This window comes from Symphalangus syndactylus, chromosome X (assembly GCF_028878055.3).
Source record: "Symphalangus syndactylus isolate Jambi chromosome X, NHGRI_mSymSyn1-v2.1_pri, whole genome shotgun sequence".
Lineage (NCBI taxonomy): Eukaryota > Metazoa > Chordata > Mammalia > Primates > Hylobatidae > Symphalangus > Symphalangus syndactylus.
Genome location: NC_072447.2, coordinates 154,123,760 through 154,140,057, shown reverse-complemented (window position 1 = coordinate 154,140,057; position 16,298 = coordinate 154,123,760). Strand labels below are relative to the sequence as shown.

General features: G+C 38.3%; 1 protein-coding gene across 3 annotated transcripts in view; it reads right to left on the bottom strand.

Moving 5' to 3' along the window:
- Positions 1-16,298, bottom strand: part of PASD1 (PAS domain containing repressor 1) — a 108,281-nt gene that overhangs the window by 21,073 nt on the left and 70,910 nt on the right. For all 3 annotated transcript variants that reach the window (XM_055267560.1, XM_055267558.2, XM_055267559.2), the window contains one exon: positions 1,003-1,093. In XM_055267560.1, the coding sequence (XP_055123535.1) occupies positions 1,003-1,093 (91 nt within the window). The remainder of the gene's footprint in view (positions 1-1,002; positions 1,094-16,298) is intronic.

The window sequence follows — 16,298 nt, the reverse complement described above, 5'->3', positions numbered from 1 at the left end:
ACATAGAGTACTCATTTGTGCATCTAGTATTTATGACTGCCTACTATGTGTAACAAGCCTTGTTCAAAATACTGGGGATATGCTGACCAACAAGACAGCCAATGGTCTCTCCTCTCACAGAGGTTTCACTCTATTATAGGAGTAAAATAAATATCCCGATAAGATTCCTTTGGGCGTTATGATATCCCTATGAGGTAGCCTGGCAGAGATTATTATTACTACTTCCATTTTACAGATGAGGAAACTGAGGCTGTCTGAGGTAAAATAACTTTCCCCAGGCTATGTAACTGGTAAGTGGCAGAATCAGGAATCAAACCCTTGTCTTCTGATGTCTCGGTCATGTTTTCTCTCTGTAGCACTGTTACCACTGTGGTGATCCAGCCTATCAGCTGTGGTACATATACCCATGGAGTGGCATGTAAGGTGAGGAACCACCCTGTCACTTTTTAACGTGGGAAATGCCTTCTGGGATACCTCTTCTGTTCTTCTCTACCTTTCTCCTTGCAGTTTGATTTCATGTCCCAGTCTAGAGTTTCATCAGATCACTGAGGGTAGACCCAGGTAGGTTTCTATTAATGTATGTCCCTTAAGGATTCTTTCTAGTGATATCTGGTTAATGAATAAATTGATGATACATTCATTGTCTTAGAGAACGGATGCAGACAACCTAGGCTAATTAGGCACTAGGTTCTGGCCTTCATGGCTTTCTACACCAGGCAGGTCAGTAAACTTCCATTATGAAATGTACTCACAAGGCAAAAAGACCCTGAACAACATCTGAGATAGAGCTTAGCTTAATTCTTTTTCAAGCACTGCAGGGACCATTCCAAGTCTGGCAGTTACTGGCTCCTAATAAGAAATGTCTACAAGATGGCAACTATGGAACACTGCTCATGTATCACATCCATATGACATACTTCTTAGTAACACACATTAACTAAATAATCAACATCACATGGATAAGGGTCTAAGATTGTAGTCTATGGTCCTCAATGTACATACGTTTGAGACAGCAGCAGCAGCAGCAGCAGCAGCAGCAGGTTCAACATACGTGACTTCCATGCTAGTATGTCCTCTTTGACCTTGAGAGCTACTATGAATAGGTAAAAAGAGAGATGGTAAGCATATCTCACTTGCCATTTAAATCAAAATTTTCTATCATACAATAAAAAGGTTCAAATAAAAACTATTTGTTTTATTTTTCCTACTACAGAACATCATTAATCTTTGAGGTATCAATTTTCCCACAAAGTTGTTCTGCACATCTACAAAAAAAAATCATCTGGGCCCTCATTAGAATGAAGTTTGCTGCAGGTCTCAATGCCTTTTTAACAGTGGGGAGCAAACCAATATTTTTAAAGCCAAGGTGTATGAGTGAATATTCTTTTTCAATTTTTAAATCAACTGCAATTACAAAAAAAATGCCTTTAGGCCCAATTTAATTTTGTTTCCTGTAATTAGAGAAACTCTCCATTCTCGGGGCTCATTAACAATTCATTTCTATCAAAATTAGAATTTCGATGCCCAAGGTGAGATGCAGCTTCATGGCACACTAGAGTCTAAATACTAGCTTACTTTTCACCAATTAAATATGGGGGGGAGAAAATATGAATGAATGAGAATCTTATTTTTAATATTGATAATAGTGTTTCAAGCCTTAAAAATTTCATAACTGAGAGTCTGTTATTGAAATGTGTTTTGTTTTCACGAGTTTTTCTTTAGAAAAGCCCCTATTACTCTACAGAATGAGAAATTAAAGTCTGATAATAAATATTATAAAAAACAAGATCTCAGAGCAGCAAGACAGTGGCAAAATGATACCTATAAAACTTTCCAAGCATATTCAGAAGACACATAATTAAGAGAAAACCTGGGTTATGCCACATGGTTTCAAAAAGTGAATTCTGATCCAACGGAGATAAATTTTCCATTCTGTATTTCAGAGGACCTTAACAAAAATCCATTTTATTTATATCATTTATTTCTAACACTAAAAAATTAAGAGCTTGAAAAATGTATTTCGGATATCCAAAATGTGTAATATTTAGGAAGTATTGCTTTACACAGAATAAAACAACTAGTTAATGAGTTAAGTCAGTCATTTGCATGTATAACTGGCCTATATCGAATATAGAATGTTTAAAATATATAAAAAGTATATATTGAAATATATTTATTAAAATTTTATGTTGTTAACATTAATTTAATTAAAATAAATATGAAACATGTAAAATATAAAATATTTCTTACTGATTTGATTTTCAGTGCCATGAAACAAACATAAATGGAGTCACTTGTAAATCTGCCCACATATTATTTAAAAACAAAATTCCTATATTATTATATATTTTTAAAATAATTTTTCAATCTCCGACTAAATTTATAAGCCACGTTAGTCTAATAGGATGTTTTCTCACATCATAAATGCTGGTACCTCTTCAGGGCTGCTCTTGGAGTTCTGTTATTTCTTTGTATTACCTGCCTTGCAGACCATGGCGTATCCCTTGGCTTCAACTATGGGTAACTCCCACAGCTCTACCTCAAGACCTCCTCCCAGGCTGTAGACCCACATATCCAACTGCCTTCAGCACATGCATGTGGATATCTAACCTCAATTCAACATGGTATAGACTCCTGTTCCCCCCTCCAGTGTCTCCTACTTCGTGAATAGTGCAACCCTCCACCCAGTCACTCAAGACTGAAATCTACAAGTCATCCTACACTCTTCCCTCTTTCTCAACTCTCTTCTGCCTTATACGAATGTTTCTTATTACTTTCATTTTTTTTTATTATTATACTTTAGGTTTTAGGGTACATGTGCACAATGTGCAGGTTTGTTACATATGTATACATGTGCCATGTTGGTTTGCTGCACCCATTAACTCATCATTTAGCATAGGTGTATCTCCTAATGCTGTCCCTCCTCCCTCCCCCCACCCCACAACAGTCCCTGGAGTGTGATGTTCCCCTTCCTGTGTCCATGAGTTCTCATTGTTCAATTCCCACCTATGAGTGAGAGCATGCGGTGTTTGGTTTTTTGTCCTTGCGATAGTTTACTGAGAATGATGGTCTCCAGTTTCATCCATGTCCCTACAAAGGACATGAACTCATCCTTTTTTATGGCTGCATAGTATTCCCTGGTGTATATGTGCCACATTTTCTTAATCCAGTCTATCGTTGTTGGACATTTGGGTTGGTTCCAACTCTTTGCTATTGTGAATAGTGCCGCAATAAACATACGTGTGCATGTGTCTTTATAGCAGCATGATTTATAGTCCCTTGGGTATATACCCAGTAATGGGATGGCTGGGTCAAATGGTATTTCTAGTTCTAGATCCCTGAGGAATCACCACACTGACTTCCACAATGGTTGAACTAGTTTACAGTCCCACCAACAGTGTAAAAGTGTTCCTATTTCTCCACATCCTCTCCAGCACCTGTTGTTTCCTGACTTTTTAATGATGGCCATTCTAACTGGTGTGAGATGGTATCTCATTGTGGTTTCGAGTTGCATTTCTCAGATGGCCAGTGATGAGCATTTTTTCATGTGTTTTTTGGCTGCATAAATGTCTTCTTTTGAGAAGTGTCTGTTCATGTCCTTCGCCCACTTTTTGATGGGGTTGTTTGTTTTTTTCTTGTAAATTTGTTTGAGTTCATTGTAGATTCTGGATATTAGCCCTTTGTCAGATAAGTAGATTGCAAAAATTTTCTCCCATTCTGTAGGTTGCCTGTTCACTCTGATGGTAGTTTCTTTTGCTGTGCAGAAGCTCTTTAGTTTAATTAGATCCCATTTGTCAATTTTGGCTTTTGTTGCCATTGCTTTTGGTGTTTTAGACATGAAGTCCTTGCCCATGCCTATGTCCTGAATGGTATTGCCTAGGTTTTCTTCTAGAGTTTTTATGGTTTTAGGTCTAACATGTAAGTCTTTAATCCATCTTGAATTAACATCACAATTAAAAGAACTAGAAAAGCAAGAGCAAACACATTCAAAAGCTAGCAGAAGGCTAGAAATAACTAAAATCAGAGCAGAACTGAAGGAAATAGAGACACAAAAAACCCTTCAAAAAATTAATGAATCCAAGAGCTGGTTTTTTGAAAAGATCAACAAAATTGATAGACCGCTAGCAAGACTAATAAGGAAGAAAAGAGAGAAGAATCAAATAGATGCAATAAAAAATGAAAAAGGGGATATCACCACCAATCCCACAGAAATACAAACTACCATCAGAGAATACTACAAACACCTCTACGCAAATAAACTAGAAAATCTAGAAGAAATGGATAAATTCCTCGACAAATACACCCTCCCAAGACTAAACCAGGAAGAAGTCGAATCTCTGAATAGACCAATAACAGGCTCTGAAATTGTGGCAATAATCAATAACTTACCAACCAAAAAGAGTCCAGGACCTGATGGATTCACAGCCGAATTCTACCAGAGGTACAAGGAGGAACTGGTACCATTCCTTCTGAAACTATTCCAATCGATAGAAAAAGAGGGAACCCTCCCTAACACATTTTATGAGGCCAGCATCGTCCTGATACCAAAGCCTGGCAGGGACACAACCAAAAAAGAGAATTTCAGACCAATATCCTTGATGAACATTGATGCAAAAATCCTCAATAAAATACTGGCAAACCGAATCCAGCAGCACATCAAAAAGCTTATCCACCATGATCAAGTGGGCTTCATCCCTGGGATGCAAGGCTGGTTCAACATACACAAATCAATAAATGTAATCCAGCATATAAACAGAACCAAAGACAAAAACCACATGATTATCTCAATAGATGCAGAAAAGGCCTTTGACAAAATTCAACAACGCTTCATGCTAAAAACTCTCAATAAATTAGGTATTGATGGGACGTCTCTCAAAATAATAAGAGCTGTCTATGACAAACCCACAGCCAATATCATACTGAATGGGCAAAAACTGGGAGCATTCCCTTTGAAAACTGGCACAAGACAGGGATGCCCTCTCTCACCACTCCTATTCAACATAGTGCTGGAAGTTCTGGCCAGGGCAATCAGGTAGGACAAGGAAATAAAGGGTATTCAATTAGGAAAAGAGGAAGTCAAATTGTCCCTGTTTGTAGATGACATGATTGTATATCTAGAAAACCCCATTGTCTCAGCCCAAAATCTCCTTAAGCTGATAAGCAACTTCAGCAAAGTCTCAGGATACAAAATCAATGTACAAAAATCACAAGCATTCTTATACACCAATAACAGACAAACAGAGAGCCACATCATGGGTGAACTCCCATTCACAATTGCTTCAAAGAGAATAAAATACCTAGGAACCCAACTTACAAAGGATGTGAAGGACCTCTTCAAGGAGAACTACAAACCACTGCTCAATGAAATAAAAGAGGATACAAAAAAATGGAAGAGCATTCCATGCTCATGGGTAGGAAGAATCAATATCATGAAAATGGCCATACTGCCCAAGGTAATTTATAGATTCAATGCCATCCCCATCAAGCTACCAATGACTTTCTTCACAGAATTGGAAAAAACTACTCTAAAGTTCATATGGAACCAAAAAAGAGCCCTCATCGCCAAGTCAATCCTAAGCCAAAAGAACAAAGCTGGAGGCATCACGCTACCTGACTTCAAACTATACTACAAGGCTACAGTAACCAAAACAGCATGGTACTGGTACCACAACAGAGACATAGATCAATGGAACAGAACAGAGCCCTCAGAAACAATGTCGTGTATCTACAACTATCTGATCTTTGACAAAAACAAGAAATGGGGAAAGGATTCCCTATTTAATAAATGGTGCTGGGAAAACTGGCTAGCCATATGTAGAAAGCTGAAACTGGATCCCTTCCTTACATCTTATTACTTTCTATCTACTTTTTCTACCTGGCGAATTTCTTCAAGGCAACGAACATGCTTTAAACTTCTTGTATCCCAGGCACTTCACACAATGGAGAGCAATTGCTATGTGCTTAATGGATATTTGCTAAGTAAATAAAGGAATAAACAGATAAAACTTAGTAGTCAATTCAATCAAAATGTTTTCACATCCTTCATCCCAAGTCTGCTTAGATTGACAAAATTATTTTAATGGACAAGCTGGAGCTTCTATTTGTTCCTTAAAAGCAATCTAATACCTTTATATTGGCTTCTAAATAGTGCATAACTTTATATCTGAGATAAACAACATAAGAATGTATTGCTTGCTGCATTGTCCAATATGGCAGTCACTAGGCACATGTGGCTAAATCAAACTTTAAGTTAATTTAAATTAAATACAATTTAAAATATAGTCTTCAGTCACAGTAGCCACATTTCAAGTGCTCCGTAGCTAGTGGCTACTGTGTTGGATGAAGCAGATTATAGGCCACTGCAATCATCACAGAAAGTTTTACTGGACAGTGCTGTATTAAAGGATGCAGTAAGTTTTACTGGACAAAACTCTTTGCCAGCAATATATTGTGAAGCAAATATGTTTTGTTTAAAATCCACCGACTTAAATATCAAGAATATAAATAAAAGTAAATATTTTCCAAATTATTCAGTGAATTTACATTTTGTGCCTCTCCATAAGCCAATATAAATGGCAAATATTTGAAGTAGAACATAAAAGTCACAGGCACTCTGGGAGGCCAAGGTGGGAGGATCACTTGAGCCCAGGAGTTTGAGACCAGCCAGGACAATGCAGTGAGATCCCATCTCTAGAAAAAATAAAAAATAAGTCAGATGTGGCGGTGCACACCAGTGGTCACAGCTATTCAGGAGGCTGAAGTGGGAGGATCACTTGAGCCGGGGAGGTCAAGGCTGCAGTGAGCTGTGATCACGCCAATGCACCCCAGCCTAGACGACAGAGGGAGACCTGAAAACAAAATAAAACAAAACAAAACACCTCACAATTAAAAGTCACAGGGAAGCACTTACAATTTTAAATAAAAACATTAGGGAATATTTAATACCTAACTAGTTTGTGCATGTAAATAATGAGTTCGGGCTCAGGATATGGGATATAACATGTAACAGAGGGTTTGCAGCCATATCTACTGCTGGCCTTTGGTTAGGAACAGATACAAGCACAACTTTCTTTTTCCAAATTGTATCACTTAATTTTTAAAAATAAGGAGAAAGATCAAAGAATACTTTGCCAGTTGTAGTTACATAAAAAGAACACCTAATTCTACAAAGAAAAGTACCTCTGTCTCATTATGTAAAATCTCAAAATATTACTCTTAAATTGAGCCCTTCTTGTTTCTCCTCTCTTCATTTTAAATATTTTACCGAAGTTTGATATCCATTGGTAAAGTGCTCAACACTGTTGAATTACTTTAATGCAAGGTTGTTCTTGGCTTAAAATATCATCTACTTCTACTTGCTGTATAAATGAAACTGTAAATATGAAAAAGATGTCAAATGAATACTGTCCTTTCATACGTCAATGGAGTACAAATTAAGGTGTGTTTTGAACAGTTGTGGCAGAGAGTCAGGAAACTGATGACAGTAAAAATATAATCCTAAATGTCTCTCCCTATTTAATTTACAGCTGAGATGATATAATCTGAAGTGATGGAAGGAAAGAAAACCAGATTTCCCTTCTTGGTTGCAGGTTATGAACAAAGTTTATGGAGCTAATTTTTAAGGTTACTCTAACCAAGGCTAGTCTACAGGCTCTCAGAGGAAGCCCACTACCATGCCCTGTCTGAAATGTAAAATCTTGAGTCAAGCATCAGGTATCAACTTTTCCTTCAAATCCAACTGCATCTCAGCCATCCTTGATAACTAGATACTAGCAGCTCCAAAGCATACCTCGCCTCAAGTGTCATTACGTTCTTAGAAGAGGATTCCTGTTAAGTGTCTCCCTGGGAATTAAGCCTGAAACAGCCTCTCTTTGCCCCAGCCTCCCACTATTTTATTCAGTATTCTAGGCATGCCATGGAAGGTGAACAGAAGCTGGGGTCACATACCCTCCATATTGGTCAATTATACCTAAATAAAGCTGGAAAAAATATTTTTCTCAACTCCACATGCAAAAAGTGAAAACAAAATTCTGAAAAATTAAAAAAAAAAGAAAAAGTACGTTGTAATCTGTAGAGTCCCCATAAGTGTGGTGAGTTCAAATGACCTCATTAGCCATTCTTTCACTGACCACCCTATGTCTCTAAGTTTCTATTCCACTTAACTATAGATTTGAGAGGTATAATACTGTAATTTGCTTTACAATTGTTGTTTTGTAATTTTAATTCTCTCTCCTAGGAAACGTCTTCCTGCAAGATGAGTTCTGCATGCGCTATCATTTCTCTATTCCTTTGGAGCCAAGAAGCAGGTGCTCTAGTGTTAAGATGAGCAGACTAGGGATCAAGAGCTTGGGTTTTGTGACTTGAAACTGCACTGAGAGAGTTGGGAATGTTGCTATTGCTGTAGATCACCTAGACCAATACCCTCCTTTGAGGGGGAGAAGAGAAGCGTGTTCTGTGGCTACAGGGCTCTGCATACAATGTACACTTGTAAATATCTTCTGAATCAATGTACAAATACTGATCCTTCCGAATACAAAATAACTACACTGCCTTCTAAATATTTGATAGGTCCTTCTCTTTCAATATAGCCACCTTTTACTAAATAAATAATTGGAGATAGTCGTCTTAATAGATTTACATTATTTGAAGATGAATTTGGTTCATTTTAGGAATCTTGGCTAAAGGCAGATAGTCAATGGATGTAATTTTGATCGGTTCAGAATATCAGTAACTTGAAGTGAATGCTTCATCATCACCCTCAGTAATCTTAAGGTAATTGCTAACTAACCATATTCCCTACCCACAACCAATCTCATCTCTGACTGACAGAAAAGACACTATCATTTACCAGGTTCTTACCATGGCGTCTGTATCTTACACATATTACCTTTCTGAGTCCTACAATAACTCAATGACATATGTTCTGTTATAATCTCCACTTTATAGATGAGGAAAATAAAGCTTTATAACGTGAATAACATATAAGTTCACAACTAGTAAGTGACAAAGCCAGAATATGAACCCAGTCTGCTAACTCCTTACACCAGTAAGGGCAATAGTTGTGCCACCACTAGGGAGTAGTAAAATAATCTCTAGTTTTGTTTAATTCCAGCCAGAAATGCCTTGATTTTGTCATGCCACATGTCCAATATGCCCTAATTTGTTTATTTTTATTTTTTATTTTGATTTTTGTGTGTGCACAGTAGGTGTATATATTTATGGGGTACATGAAATGTTTTGATAGAGGCATGTGATGCCTCCATTTGTCTCTATTACCAAAATGTGTATGTCTTTGAAATTGATAGGCTCATATGTTAAGATCAGTTCCATCACTTTATATTCACACCACAAGTTAACCCACTAACATCCTCCACAGAATGAACTGCAGATAACTATGAGCTATTACCAACTTTACCAGGTAGTTTGTGCACACTATTGTTTCTAGGAAGGATGCAATCTTGACCCACTCCTGGCTCATTCTTAGTTTTGCTTCTGGAAAGCCACTGCTTTTCAGTATGGAAGCATACCAACTTCCCAAGTCAATCTACTAATATGAAATTTTCCAAAAGCCAACTTGCCAGGAGACAAATGGACTGAATGAACGTGAATCAAAGTATCAATTTGTCAAATTATCCAAATATACTGATTTACCAAAAACCTGTTTCTTTAAGCTATTCATAAAATTTGCAGTATGCTGAGTTGGCAGATTTTAAGACTATTGTAAGAAGGAAGGATTTCAGAGTCCTGAGGGCTTCAGACACCTGCTTAGCTCCTCATCTCCTTCTCTCATGGACTCCAGTTTCCTCCCAACCCAACTTCAGGGGTTGGTAGCCCAAGCTGTGCTGGATGCTGGCTCTCCTTTGTTTATTTCCCCCATCACAAGTTCCCCTCTCTTGTCCCCTGCTCAATTCAGCTGCAGCAGTAAGGGACCCGGGGTACAGACAAATGGAACCTTTCTTAAAATGTTAATAGAAAAATTGGCCAAGCACAATATATCCTAAGTATCTTCAAAAACTGTTAAAATATTTCAATCCACTCTAAGTCATTAAGCTTTATCAGAGTTCAAAGATATAAGTTTGGGGAAAATGGTAAATTTGGCAAATGAGTCATTTGATGATATTGGTGATAAAATCTGAAAACATGCTAAATCACTGAAAAATTAGAAAATGAATTCTTTAAAAGTGTATTATTAAATTAGCATAAACTAAAAACATTCATATGAAATCCTGAAATTCTCTTTTTATTCATAAAAATGGTAAACCATTCTGTGACTTTTAACTTTTTACAAATTAAACATTCCTTAAAATGTTGAAAATAAGAATATATCCATTGACTATAATCAAGAATGTAGTCATTGCATATAATCAAGAATAATATATTGATATGAACAGATACTTGGTATACTGAATAGATAAGGGATCCAAACTACGGCCTGTGAGCCAAAATCAGCAGCAGCCTGTTTTTTTGCAACGTAAGAATGGATTTTGTAATTTGAAAAAACACGAGCAGGTGATTGGTTTCTTTCTCTCCAATGACAGCAGAGGCAACTGACAACTTACAGCCAGAGAAGTCCATTGCATTCTCACTTGGGAAAGATCTTGATGGACCTGAAGCTGCTCAAGATCATGCTTTCCTGCTAACAAAGGGACAACAAATCCCATCGTTTACCATCTTAGCATATGAACGTTTTAGGAAACTCTTCCTGAGTGACTGCTTCCAGAAATTTTCTTTTGGCTTAAGAAATTAACTTTTAGTCACAAAAAGTTCTGTCTTTTTTGATGTGAGGGGAAAAGTATATATTTCTTTCAGATATTCTGAATGGAAGGAGTGGTAAATTTGAATTTACCAGTCCTCTCCAGCAGAGTAATTTATTACTCCAGGGCCTAAAAGGATGGGGAAGGAAAATGTCTAGTATACGTGTGCGTGTGTGTGTGTGTGTGTGTACACGTGTGCACACGCCTATGGTGTGTGTTGGGATTGAGAGCTAGGCAGAAAGTGAAACAAGATGACTCAGGAAATAATGCACCTTTCTCCTCTCCAATTCCCTACCCTGAGCACCACAACCCTCACTGCTCCCTGGCCACAGCATGAAGAGGACTGACTTTCATGAGACAATGAGTTAGAGTCTACAAGCATCTTTCCATTTCAGCCTTCCTGTCTTCCTGTACAAGACACAGATACGGATTCTTATGGCTTTCAAAATCATATTCTTTTTGTGGGTTAACATATATACAACTGATATATCTGAAGCTGAGACATAACTGAACCTACACCATACAGATTAGTTCAGATAATTTCACGTATTAGAAAATGAAGATTTAAAACAAAATGTTGAAGTTTCAACTATTTATAACATGAGGTCCCCTTTTATCTGGCAGGTAATTACTTTTATGGCATAGCTAAGAAAATTCAATTCTTCTTTTAGCCGTACGGTAAAGGCTTGCTTCAAATCACTACTAATACACAACAAAAAAGAAGTCAAATGCAGTGACTCTCATATATTTAGGTGTTTTACAAAGGATGAAGTCAAAATGGGAAAATTTCCACTAAAATCATAATCTATCCATTTCATACAAACCATCACTCTTTAAAGGGCCATTTTGAACTCCTCTAATGTGCTTTTTTGGTTACACCAGTTTTCCACAAACACATCAAAAGAGGAAAAACACCGAACAGCACTTGGTGGTATTTCCTCACCAGAATTAAAAAAAACAAGTAATACACAATATTCATTACACTTAAAAAGTAAACACGAATCATCAACATGGTAGAAATCTTAGTCTGATGTGCCCTGAAGAGCAGTTAATCTATGGTAAGAGTTGCCCTAATGTCAAATAAGAAAGAGAAAACAGAAAAATCAACACTAAGTCAACAAAAACTCTATTGCTATAAAAATAACCAAAAAAGTTTCAAGGTTTTGTCATCTCAAAAAGAATATTGCTGATATTGGCTTCCTCTGAGCAGTGTAGAAATATTAAGTAAACATGAAGGCAACTTTAGAATCTGATTAGTGTTCTGTGGTCCACCCCCTGCCCCTTTTCAAACGCAGAGAAGGCAACATATAGCTTTGGTTGGTGAGTCACTGGAATATGCCTGGATGCCAGCTGCTAACACTAAAGACATTCATGGGCAGAATGAATGTCAAGGCTACACAGTTCTCCATCATATATTTGTGGAAAATTCATTCCAGTAGAAATTCATAAATCAGACACAAGACTATACTAAGACCAGCACTGTGTGGTAAGATATAAAGAAAGTTTGCTCTGTTCCCACTAACTAATAAGCCCTTAAGGCCAAGCCTTCCAACTGAGGACAGGATGTTCTATAGGGACGCATCTCTCACTCAAAGAGGACAGGGTTTTTGAAGGACTAGAACTGACAGCTCAGATATAATTTCTACAGTTTATAAGGTACTACGTTGACTTTTATATTTCATTATTTTCATATTTGGATCCATTATCAAATATTTTTCCAGTCTAAAAACTATTTTATGAATTAATATTTGTCACTATTCAGTCAAAATGATTTGCTTTCACTCCAATGAAACAAGACACACGCAAACACACACACAGCTTTACATCACAAAACAGGGCAGGACCAACTTCTTTTTAATACAGCCGGTAAGTTTAGAGCGCCTGGACTAGGTACATATGTTCATGCTAAGGTTTTGCCAAACATCCCATGTTTTATTTGGCATCTGAGTCTTCCTATTTTTGTAACCGTCTCAGTCATCCCTCTAAGGTAACATGGTATATGGTTTTTCTGTCACTTTTATAAGACTATTATATTGAGCCAGTTGGGGAAATAAAGCAACAGAGACCAGTCGAGTCCCAGCATATGTTAAAAGAAAACGTTTTATGTCTTTGCTATTTATTAAAACGCTAATGGCCTGTGTTGGCTGTGCAAATATGAGATATGATTTGAAGTTTGGCCTTTTTTTCTTTTTTTGTTCTGAAAATCAGCTCTGTTAGCTTCCAATGGTAAGATGGACCCATAGCTAAACACATGACTGTATTCTAGAAATCAGAAAATGAGTTAATTGAATAAAATGAGCTAGTCTGTGTACTGAGGGAGACACAAGCTGAATGCAATTTGGATCCCACTCTCAGCAAGCTTTTAATTTTCCAGGAGAAGAGCTAAGTCAGTCTCTGTGATCTCAAGGCAAAGTGGAGAGTGTCAGTATGAGAGTAGAAAGCAGGGAGGAAGAGCTCTTCCGAACTGGGCACCAGGAGGAACTTCTCAGAGAGGGAAGACGGAACTGTTTCTTGAGTGGTGAGAAGGAGTCAAGTATACAAAATATAGAGGGGAAAAACATTTTAGTCCATGTAGAAATAGTGAATGAACTTAAATGGCATTTATGCAGAATGGTGCAGTTTCTTGTAGTATTGTAGTTTCTCGTTTAGTTGTACATCTCAGCACTAGATAGCAAGTTTTATGAGGATAGGCACAGTACTGGACACTGCAAACACAGCCTCACGGATCTTACAGTTTCATGGGAAATCCAGACAACGAATGATTAGTTTAGAGATAACTATAAAGGGCAGAATGCCAGAGGAGAGAATAAAAAATAAACTTAGGGGAACCAGTATAAGGCAACTATTGAACAACATAATGGAAAAATATTTCAGGTTGAGGACACACACTTGTGCAAAGGCTCTACATTGGAAAAGAGTGTTGAGAATTCACAGAAAAGAGAAGCCAGGGAGGCTGAAGTCTGACAGACAAAAGGGAATACAACACAAAATGAGGTTTCAGAAATAAGTAGGCATGAGAGCAGTATGCTTTACAGACCATACAAAAGGAGTTTGGATTTTACTCTAAGTGCAATGGGGAAAGCACTGAAAGTTTTTGAGCAGGACAGTAACAAGATCATATTTCAACAAATGATACTGGAACAACTGGACATCCATATACCAAAAGCAATGAACTTTGACCTAAATCTCACAGCTTATAAAAATATTAACTAAAGGTAGATCGTAGATACAAACTTAAAATCCAGAATGATAAAACTTTTGGGAAAAAAAAGTTTATGTCGTCTTGGTTTGGTAATGAATTCTTAAGACATGACACCAAAAGCAATCCATCAGAGAAAAAAAAGTGACAAAATATTCCTTTCTTAAAATAAAAACGTTTTGTTCTGCAAAATACACTGTTAAGAGAATGAAAATAGAAGCCCCAGACTTGAGAAAGTACTTGCACATCAAATATTGCACAAAGAACTTGTATCTAGAATGTATAAAGAATTCTCAAAACTCATAGACTGTGGTGAGGATGAAATGAGTTAAGATGTGTTTAAAATACTCTGAACCATGCCTGATACATAGTAAGCACTCAGCAAGTGTTGTTATGTTTTTTTTCTTTTTTTTTTTTAAGTTCTAGGATACACATGCACAACGTGCAGGTTTGTTACATAGGTATACATGTGCCATGTTGGTTTGCTGCACCCATCAACTCGTCATTTACATTAGGTATTTCTCCTAATGTTATCTCTCCCCCAGCCCCCCACTCCCCCAAAGGCCCCAGTGTGTGATGTTCCCTGCCTTGTGTCCAAGCGTTCTCATTTTTCAATTCCACCTATGAGTGAGAACATGCGGTGTTCAGTATTCTGTCCTTGTGATAATTTGCTGAGAATTATGGTTTTATATGAGTATGATTTCATAGTTGAGGATATCAAGGTTCAGGGAAGTCAACCTGCTAAAGTTAATACGGCAAATAAGTGACAAACCCAGAATTTGAACCCAGACTGTTAGCTTTGGAGACTACATTTTTAATTTTTACTGCTCTGACTTTGTAAAATTAATATTACAACAATGTTTGCAGGATGTTGCAAAGATTAAAGACAATGAATATGAGAAAATATTTTGTGAATAAAAAATGAAACTGAAAAAAGAATTCTCAAAATTCAATAAGAAAACAAACAACAAGAGGGTGGAGCCAAGATGGCCGAATAGGAACAGCTCTGGTCTACAGCTCCCAGCGTGAGCGACGCAGAAGACGGTGATTTCTGCATTTCCATCTGAGGTACTGGGTTCATCTCACTAGGGAGTGCCAGACAGTAGGTGCAGGACAGTGGGTGCAGCGCACCGTGTGCAAGCCGAAGCAGGGCGAGGCATTTCCTCACTCGGGAAGCGCAAGGGGTCAGGGAGTTCCCTTTCCTAATCAAAGAAAGGGGTGACACCTGGAAAATTGGGTCACTCCCACCCTAATACTGTGCTTTTCCAACAGGCTTAAAAAATGGCACACCAGGAGATTATATCCTGCACCTGGCTTGGAGGGTCCTACGCCCACGGAGTCTCACTGATTGCTAGCACAGCAGTCTGAGATCAAACTGCAAGGTGGCAGTGAGGCTGGGGGAGGGGCACCCACCATTGCCCAGGCTTGATTAGGTAAACTAAGCAGCCGGGAAGCCTGAACTGGGTGGAGCCCACCACAGCTCAAGGAGGCCTGCCTGCCTCTGTAGGCTCCACCTCTAGGGGCAGGGCACAGACAAACAAAAAGACAGCAGTAACCTCTGCAGACTTAAATGTCCCTGTCTGACAGCTTTGAAGAGAGTAGTGGTTCTCCCAGCACACAGCTGGAGATCTGAGAACGGGCAGACTGCCTCCTCAAGTGGGTCCCTGACCCCTGAGCAGTGTAACTGGGAGGCACCCCCCAGGAGGGGCAGACTGACACCTCACATGGCCGGGTACTCCTCTGAGACAAAACTTCCAGAGGAACAAACAGGCAGCAGCATTTGCGGGTCACCAATATCCGCTGTTCTACAGCCACCACTCTTCGGCAGCCACTGCTGCTGATACCCAGGCAAACAGGGTCTGGAATGGACCTCTAGCAAATTCCAACAGACTTGCAGCTGAGGGTTCTGTCTATTAGAAGGAAAACTAACAAACAGAAAGGTCATCCACACCAAAAACCCATCTGTACGTCACCATCATCAAAGACCAAAAGTAGATAAAACCACAAAGATGGGGAAAAAACATAGCAGAAAAACTGGAAACTCTAAAAAGCAGAGCGCCTCTCCTCCTCCAAAGGAACGCAGCTCCTCACCAGCAACGGAACGAAGCTGCACGGAGAATGACTTTGACGAGTTGAGAGAAGAAGGCTTCAGATGATCAAACTACTCCGAGCTACAGGAGGAAATTCAAACCAATGGCAAAGAAGTTAAAAACTTTGAAAAAAAATTAGACGAATGGATAACTAGAATAACCAATGCAGAGAAGTCCTTAAAGGAGCTGATGGAGCTGAAAGCCAAGGCTTGAGAACTATGTGAAGAATGCAGAAGCCTCAGGAGCCAATGTGAT